At 38.6% G+C, this 9,150-nt stretch overlaps 1 protein-coding gene across 3 annotated transcripts in view; it reads right to left on the reverse strand.

Moving 5' to 3' along the window:
- Positions 1-570: 570 nt before the first annotated feature.
- sepsecs (Sep (O-phosphoserine) tRNA:Sec (selenocysteine) tRNA synthase) overlaps positions 571-9,150 on the reverse strand; it is an 11,323-nt gene continuing 2,743 nt past the window's right edge. For 2 of the 3 annotated variants that reach the window (XM_024288438.2, XM_024288437.2), the window contains exons 5-12: positions 8,692-8,850; positions 8,379-8,532; positions 8,196-8,298; positions 7,977-8,106; positions 6,749-6,840; positions 4,200-4,293; positions 4,013-4,103; positions 571-2,037 (exon numbers count right to left, since the gene is read on the reverse strand). In XM_024288438.2, coding sequence (XP_024144206.1) covers positions 1,821-2,037; positions 4,013-4,103; positions 4,200-4,293; positions 6,749-6,840; positions 7,977-8,106; positions 8,196-8,298; positions 8,379-8,532; positions 8,692-8,850 — 1,040 coding nt within the window. In that variant the 3' untranslated portion in view covers positions 571-1,820. Of the gene's footprint in view, positions 2,038-3,523; positions 3,616-4,012; positions 4,104-4,199; positions 4,294-6,748; positions 6,841-7,976; positions 8,107-8,195; positions 8,299-8,378; positions 8,533-8,691; positions 8,851-9,150 lie in introns of those variants that run through there. The other variant, XM_024288440.2, reaches the window with a different exon arrangement.

The raw sequence follows: 9,150 nt of genomic DNA on the forward strand, positions 1-9,150 counted from the left end.
TTGAGTACATAATTTTTTTTTATTAATTTGAGATTTCTACCACATGAAATGAATATTTTTTAAGATTAATAAAAGCAAGTGAAACTAGTTTTTGATGGTTTTCCCCATAATTTGAGATCAATCCACAATCTGGTTATTTATTAGGATTAAGGAAAACGTGAAAAAAAAAAAAATTTTTGCATACATTTTTCTATAGTTTGAGATGAATTCCCAATCTGACTATTAAATGTGATTAAGGAAAAAAGGTTCAAAAACTTTTTTGTCAATAAAACATTGAAAAACTATTTTAAACTGTCGGTTTTTATTGAATCATTTTATTTCTCATAAACAGAGATCACACCATAATTTTTTTTTATTAGTAAATTTTTTCACAATTTATCCTATTCGAGATCACTCAAAAATCTGAATATTTAACAGAATTTAAGAAATAAGTATTTTTCAGTGGATTTTAACACAATTATGAGTTTCAAACATCAAATAATTTAAAATCTCTCGCCTGATGCCTCATAAGAACACTCACATAGTCAGTGTTTGACTGAAACTGTATAAGTCATATAAGGTTACACAGCATTTTTTTTTTGCCCTTACAGTATGGATTTCCTCTCCCGTATAGGAGTATATCTGCAGCACCACGGACAGCGCCTCTGTGGCCACATTCTGCACAAACATCTAGATTGCATTGACAATTTTGCAGATATACTATTGGAAACATGAAGAACTTGCTTTAAAAGAATAGAAAAACATCTTTAAGAACGGTTATCATGTGTTAAAAATATTTTTTTACTTAAATATGTTTTTGTTTTTGAAGAAAGTTCTTACATTACAGAAAAGGCTTCACTTTTAAATAAAAAATCAGCTCAATAATAGAAAAACTTAATTGAAATGTAATTTTGTTGCATTTCTACACATGATAATACAGATTTTTACTATTTAACAATCATTTGAACCTGCAATCTTACATTCCTTTTGCCTGATCCTCATTGAAATGCATTGCTGCATTGTGGCAGCCGCATCAGAGCCAATAGGTTTTTTTTTTTTCCTCACCGTTTTTCTCAGTGCTTCAGTACAGCTCTGAAAACAGTGGAATGTGCTGATACAACAGCGTAACTGTCAGAGAGCACCCCCCTTTCTGAAGGCTGGCGGCTGAGGAGGCTATGCTGCTACAAAGCAACTGTGACCTGCATTACTAATGCAACATCTGCACAGATGCAGGGATCACAGCGGTAAACATGTTCAAAATTCATCTGAATTTTTACTTGAGAATACCTAATCCTGTGTTTACTCAAACTCAAAACCAACCTTCTCTGGTTACAGGTGGTCCACTTCACTGATTATCCACTTAAGATGATTTGTTACATAACCCAAAAAACCATAACAGACAGTCCATTACAGAGTTCAGATGGAGTTAATGGATCAGCAATTGGATTGTTTGGTATATCAGTCGGGGAGGGAGGCTAATTTATTCCAAAAAGAGAACATAAATTCATTATGCACCATCTGTCTGCCTAATGCTCCGACAATATTGCATGCAAAGACTCTCCGCTCAATTATGAGATGGTTTTCATTCAGAGATATTGCAACATGAAGCTCAATCTTTTAATCTTCTTTTACTTTTCAGAATGATCTAAAAAAAAATAACAGTCTGACAATGTATTAAATTATAGCTCAGAAGCATTTTGCTCCTTAGAGATTTACATGCAGGTGTTGTACAATCAAAGGCAGCAAATTTAAACAGGATTATTAATAAATATTTGTCTACTTATGCTCGAACAAACAAGCTGCTAATAGTTTCCTCTCTGGGTGTCACCACAAAGCGACTTTCAGAGATCCTCTGAAGTGCTCCTCGCTGCATTTCCCTCTTTCCTCAGAGCCTTCAGGCTTTTATCCAGCCTTTTGATGCACAGCGTCACATCTTCCCGAGTGATGCCGATGGCCGAGGCGGCGTTGAGGTAGGGGCAGGGGTAGGACTCCGAGTGCGACATAAACCCACGAAATGTGTATCCGTTTATGGTCTGCTCTCTACCGAGTGGTATGACCCTAAAAGATGGAGGAGAATACGACAAGAAAGTAGGATTGCAGCAGATTAAAACAAAACAGTGATTACAAATACAGGAAAAAACAGGAAACGTATCAAATTGACAGTAAACATTTATTTTTAAAAAATGGTAAAAACTTACTTTGATTATGTTTTTTATCTGTTTTCAAAGCAATGATCTAATATAACAGAAAATGCACCTCTGGATGATTCCCGATAGATAAAACATATAAAATCAAACTGAGGTCATCAGTAAACTAAAAAGGTGTTCACAGCTGGGTTTTATAGCTTCAGACACTGCAGTATGGTTAGCATAAGCAACCTTTAAGCCCGTTATCATTGGAAAAACTGTCAGCATAGCCTCTACCTCTTTTAATGTGAAAATCAATCACTGGTCTGCTACTTACAAAATGATTATGAGAAACCATTAAGGTGGAGAAACGCTCCGTAATGAGAGGAAAATCTTTATCTGCTTTGCAGGATGTTGATATCAAAACAAGAAAATAGCTCACTGTACCAGGCCTCTTTAGGAAGTGCTGTGAGCTCCAATACAACTGATGGAAATGAATGTATGTTTGATTAAAACACATATTTAAATTGGCGCAGAGTAAACCCACCCCCCTTTCCCCATCAATAGCTGAGAGTTCTCTGTTTACACTCTCTACTGCTCACTTACAGCCCATCAAAGCCCAACCTAACATTACCAGAGCAAGAAAAAAAGATGAGAAAAATGTTTTCGTTGGTACATATTAAAACACAAAAAATGTATAATTTTGATCTCAGTGGATCTCTAAACGGTAACCAACACTGAATCAACTTTTTCGGCTTTTACCCTCTATAAATTGGGCTTTAAAAGTGCTGTTTGTTGCCACATTTTTGACATTTTTTTAAATTCCTGAAATTATAGTCTAAAACCGTCTGTGTGCAGGTTCAAACGAGGTACTACAGTTGAATTTTGTGATTGGTCAACTGGTGCCATTTCAGTATGGAGTCTGGAAAGAGCCAAATTGAAATAAATATATCCACCATTAAATAAATAAATAAATAAATGTGTCATTAATTATTTAAAAGTGGCAATAAATAAATATTTAAATGTTCTATTTTAATATTTTAATGCCACATTTATTTCAACATTTATTTATTTATTGCCACTTTTGAATAATTAATGACACATTTATTTATTTATTTAATGGTGTATATATGTATTTCATTTTGGCTCTTTCCAGACTCCATACTTCAGATGTTTTACATCATCATGCTCTGCAGCTCCAGTATAAAAGCCCCGCCCATCTTTGACTCTGTAATGGTCGGTTGTTAGCATGTTAGCTTGAGCGTGCCTCGTAGGTGTTTTGCCTTCGGTTGCCTAAAATCTACGAGGTTGCACAACTTTTCAGTGGACTTAGAAGTTACGCAACAGTGATTTACTGCATTGAATCCAGTGAACTCCTTCCTGGTGATGGGATTTGAAATGAATGTTTCACTCAGGACTGTTTGCTTAATACGTTAGCCTTTATTAGCTTATCATGCTAGCGACATTTTACCACTCACACAGTGGTCCTCTTCGGTCTGGACCAGCCTACCTTGGGAGAAGGTGGAGGAGAAAAATCAGAAAGTTGTGTGGAGATACAGGTATCACTTTCTTTGGTACCACTCTCCATATTGAAGACGTTACGTTCCCTCAAGCTAACCTCACGGTCACTATCAAAGATCCAAACCACACCTCCCCCGCTCAGCCCACCCTCTTCGATTTTTTGCATTTTTCAAATCTGGGCTGAGAGTGCATCAGCCTCCAACTGTCCTGTTGTGTTTCCCTTTAAGGTCACAGATAAAAGGTACTTTACTTCCAAAGGGAGAAGTACTCTTAAATTAGTTTCCTTGACAGAATGCGCTGTCCAATTCTCCAAAGTAGCTTCCTCTCATCCATTTGCCTGATTACTAATGTCCTCTGGCCATCTCATTTAAGGTGACCCTGCATACCTGGCTCCAGAAACTTGTCGGGTAAACAGCATGGAGCCCAGCTGAGTCACGGCTTGGTTGCTGTTGGCTTGAAGGCCATCTAGAGACATTGCTGGGGGAGGGACACCCAGGTGCAAAGATCATGTTAAAAAAAACAAAAGTGTCAACGAATTAAGGTCAGGAACAAGGAAATAAAAAATGTTCTCACCCAGAGAAATGGGGTTATGAGGCGTGTGAAGCAATCTCTCCCCGTGTGCAGACGCCAGGCTCTTCAATTCCTCGGCCAGAACGGAGTAAATCTCCTGTAGATTGGGCAAACGTACATGAGAGGATACATTCAAGACTTTTAGCGGCCGGGTTTTATTGCAAACCCAGCAAATCGACCACTGAGCTTCCCTCCACCTGCCTGACGGTGTGTTTTCTTTCCACCACTTTCCTTCTCTGGGATTTTTGAGGACGCCTACCTCTGGGATCAATTAGAGAAGCAGAACATTATGCACGCTTTTTAACAGGGAAGTGAACGGGCTTAAAAGATGCTGACGAGACGTTTAGCCCCGAAACCTCCAGCCGTGTGTGACGGACTGAATCGGATTGACAAGACGTTGTGAAGGGTTACTAACATCAGATTCCCCTGTGAGGGCATCACACATTAGAGGTTCCTGCACTCTGTAAAAGAGGGAGAGTGCGAGCAGACTCTGCTGACTCACCCCCCACCCCTCATCTGTCTGAAAGCATGGAGAATATTTTCTCTGTCAACAACGTCTTCAAGTGTCCCTTGTTCTTCAGCAACAAAGAGCAACTTCATCACAGAAGAATGATGGCAGATGTTGGGGGAGAGTGCCCGGCGACGACTGCGCAGACAATGCCTCAATGTGTGCAAACACATTCTCACCAGCTATTGTTTGTCTTCCTAAAAATGATAAACAACAGACTTCAGTTTTTATGTCTTGGACTGCTACAAGGACCGTAATGTTCTAATTCTTAAGTAAAAATGTCCCTTCTGCAACACGCTCGAAAACTCGCCCAAATTTTGCACGCACCTAGTTACCCACTGAGAATCAATTTTGGCTAAAATAAACCACTCCCCCCAAAAAACAATGACATTCCAAAATCTCTTATGGAGCCCAAAATATTATTTGAAAATCCACTAACAAAACTGAGGGTACATTCAGTCCTGAAGATTGGTCTGTATTCAGACTGGCGTCCACCAGAGAGTTCTGTTCCGGATCAAAGCTTGTAAACAAAACCACGTGACTAAAGATCTCTTCAGTCATTGGCCAGGAACTACAAGGTGTATCATGTTAAATCTGTTTAAGTGCCGTCATCACCCGACCATATTTCAATGAGTTGCTTTGGTCCAGTTATTCTTCGACAAGAGCGGATTGTATTCACTGAGTAATCTCAGAGCAAACCAAAGCTCAGTCCGATTGGAAATGAAAATATGTGCAGTCTGAATACACCCTAAAACATGCGTATCAGTGATATCCAAAGGAAGTTTTATATTTATTACGGAATGGCTGCAGGTCCTATGGCTTGGTGGCCAAAGTCTGAAATTTGCTGATTTTCATCCAACATGGGAAGATAAAACTTTAGTTTGAGCAATTTTCACAAAATTTCACACACGTGCCGCTAGCTTAAGTCTACAACCACACCAAGAGTTTCATTGACCTTTGACCTCGGGAAGAGGCTGCCATCTTGAATTTCCAAAAAAACAAGAAGAAAAAAACATATTTCTACAACTTTAAACTCCTTCAAGGGATTTCAGTCTATTGTCTCCTTACTCCTAGCATCAACCGAAACCGAAACATAAAATGGTTGCAATAGAGATTAAACCAACAGAAAAGCCGCCATTTTGGAAAAAGTGCTTTTTCATGAATTTACAGCCCTAGGTGGGACCAGGGTGGCGGGGGCAGAGTGAAGGGCATGTAGGAGGCACTCAAGCAGTGAGAGCAGGTCAAAAAAGGGTAATGGGAGTGGCAAGTGAACCATAAAACGCCACTTGCTGATTTAATATATATATATATATATATATATATATATATATATATATATATATATATATATTTTTTTTTTTTTTTCAAAATGGTGGCACAAAACGCTGCAAAGGAGCCTCCATGGATGAAAGGTCTAAATTATTTACAGCTGGTGACCTCAGGAGAGATGCGAACAACTGGCTGGGATCTGCAGACGCGATGGAAAAACTGATTCTGTACATTAATTATGCATATAGTGGACCAAAGGGAATCAATAGGGCTTTATGATGTCAGGTCATAAAAAATAAAAAAATAAAAAGGCTAGAGGAAACTCCCATATGCACATTTCTGCTGCAGAGAGGGGGTTTACACTTAAGGCATTGAGGGTAATTGATGACTTTTCAGGTGTTCTTTTAATGTCAGTTTTATTTTTACAGTTTCACTAAAACACGCCGATTGAAAAACTAGAGAAGTGGATACAGCTGTGATACAGGACGTTGATGCTACAGCAGTGGAGGTTTGCTGCAGAGGAAAATGCTGCATCGTGAGAAACTCTGCTTTACAGCAAGGAGCCACCGGGGGAGGTGTTCAAAAACTTCTGGAGTGCTCTCCCCGCCCCCCAGTTTGCAAAATCCACTGTGGAGTCACAGCAAAGAGCACACAGACTGAACAGAACTGAATCGATCGATTCATCCATGTTTTCTGCACGTCTACATACCCGGCTTGGGTTTAGGACGAGCTATTTTTAGACTATGAGAGCTGATCCGTTCACACATCCCCTCACCTTCCTTTCTGACAGATACTTCTTGTAGCCGTTTGCTCCCATGGTGAGCAGGGTGATGAGGACGTCCAGCGAAGGTGAAGCGGAGGCTCGACCTGGGTGAGGAAAAAGACACTGTAGTTCAGCTAAAACAAGAAAATAAAAAAAAACAACAATTACATCAGGGATGTAAAGAATACACATACGTATTAAAAAATGGATATAGTACTGAGAGTAGTGGTAGTATTGGTTGAAACCACAAGATTATGTTGGTAAAATAATATAAAATCGATCAGGAAGTAAATAATCTATTTCTGGATAAGTATCTGTTTCTCTTCCTGTTTTGACCAATCACAAGCTCGCTTCTACCAAGTTGGGTCAATTACACATTTTATTGAGACTATCTTTTTGTTATGATTATGCAGTTTTTTGCCAAAAATAAACCGTTTTTTAAGATATATTTTCTGCAGAGCAGCAGGAGCTCATTAGTATTTAAAGACGTGGAAGTTAACCTCGCTAATTTCCCATTAGCTCGCTTATAGCACCTCACAAGCCCAAGCTAACATTACCGTGGCATAAAAACAGCAAGCAATATCAGAGCAGTAGAAATTTAATCCAGATGGCAGCTCAGTTGAGGAAAATGAAGACATTGTTGAATCTTTTTGTCTGCAAGTGGATGCATCAGAAATTTAGTGGATTGCCTGACAAATATTACCCTTTTTAAACAGTGGAATTTCATCTTCTCCTGATCCAACGTGATTTGAACAGAAACACAATTTGAAATCTTGCGTTATTTATGAGGAAAATGCTACAACGTGCTAAAAATACAAAAAAAAAAAACAAAAAAAACCAACATTTAACTTATTTGGAAAAACTGTGCATGTAAAAAGTTCAGCTAGAAATAAATCACACCCTTAAAAACAAAAATTCTGTTTTTTTTCTTTACTTGTGTTCCCCCTTTTAAAATAATTGTAATTTATTAAAAATTCAACTCATTTAAATGCTAAACTACAAACGCCTTCTTTCTAAATTGCAATCTTTTATAATATTTCTAAATCCACTCATTTAATTATAATCTTTTAAGTGAAATCTACAGTTTGTTCATGATACACACATTAAAGCTGTTAAATACTGGATTTTTCTTCTAATTATTGGTAGTCATTGAAAGCAAAACAATGTATGTACACATGAAAAACTTCACACCAAATTAAAATATTGTGCACTGTAGTAACATGTGGTTATGGTCACTCACCTGGATACATCTTGCTAATCTCCTCTATGAAAGCCGCATCAAAACCAGCAATTATGGCGCCACCTACTGGAACCATAAAGTTCTTGTCCAAACTCTGAACGAAGGCATCGATTCTTCCCACACGAGCCCCCTCATAGAAGAAAGTTATCACTTACTTAATTTGAATCTTGAAATATTCAGTTAGTTTGAAGGTGATGAAGCTGAAGGAGTGACATGTACCTGCTGGATTAGATGCATGCATTTGGAGGACTGAACGCCGTACGCGTTGTTGACGATGTGAGGAATGTTGTGCTTGGCACACATAGCAGACAGCTCTTCCAGGCTACATGAGGAACGGGAAGTTCAATGTTCAACACGTTTTGAGTGACACATATGCTTAAGACACACGAGACGCCTCGTCACCTGTCGGGGACTCGCGGAGCAAAACAAGACGTTGTGGAGTGAACACACAGAACGTTCTCGGCGCCCAGCTCTTCCACTTTCCGCTCCACCGCCTCCAAGTCTGTTCGCAATTCATCGCCCTGGAGGACATTCTCCACGACGACGGGTTCAAAGCCTGATGAGATAGGGGGGGTGGGATTCTATGAGGTGGAAAAACGTACCGGCGCCGCAAAAAAAAAAAAAAATCAGATCATTCAGCTCATTCCTGTTCGGTAGAACTTATTTACAAATGCAGTTTCTCATCAAAAGACAGGACGGTGGAGGTTATCTTCACCTGCTGTGATCATGGATTTGAAACAGGATTTCTGGTCAATGCGAGGCCAAATGATGTAGCGAGCTTTGGGTCTCTTGTGACGGAGGGTGAGGAAGCAAAGAGACAAGCTCATCCCTGTTGCCATGGGAACAACAAAGCAACTTGCCACACTCCGAACACCTGAAATATATAAAAGAAACTTTCTTCAATAAATTCTAGGATAAAACTGTGAGGTTTTTGTGTATGATTATAGCTTCATCTAATGCCAAATACACAGATTTTTGTGTAAACACCTCACAAAAGTTTTTTTTTTGTTTTAATACCAGCAATATCAGTATTTTAATATGTAAAATAACAAAATATTTACTAGTTATTCATTTAGATTTAGGAGTAGAAGTGATCACTTTATTTAAAACAGTTTCCTCATGCATCTAGAATTGTGTTGCTACTAGTTTAAAGTTTTATCACTAATTCTACAAC

This window comes from Oryzias melastigma, linkage group LG18 (genome assembly GCF_002922805.2).
Source record: "Oryzias melastigma strain HK-1 linkage group LG18, ASM292280v2, whole genome shotgun sequence".
NCBI lineage: Eukaryota > Metazoa > Chordata > Actinopteri > Beloniformes > Adrianichthyidae > Oryzias > Oryzias melastigma.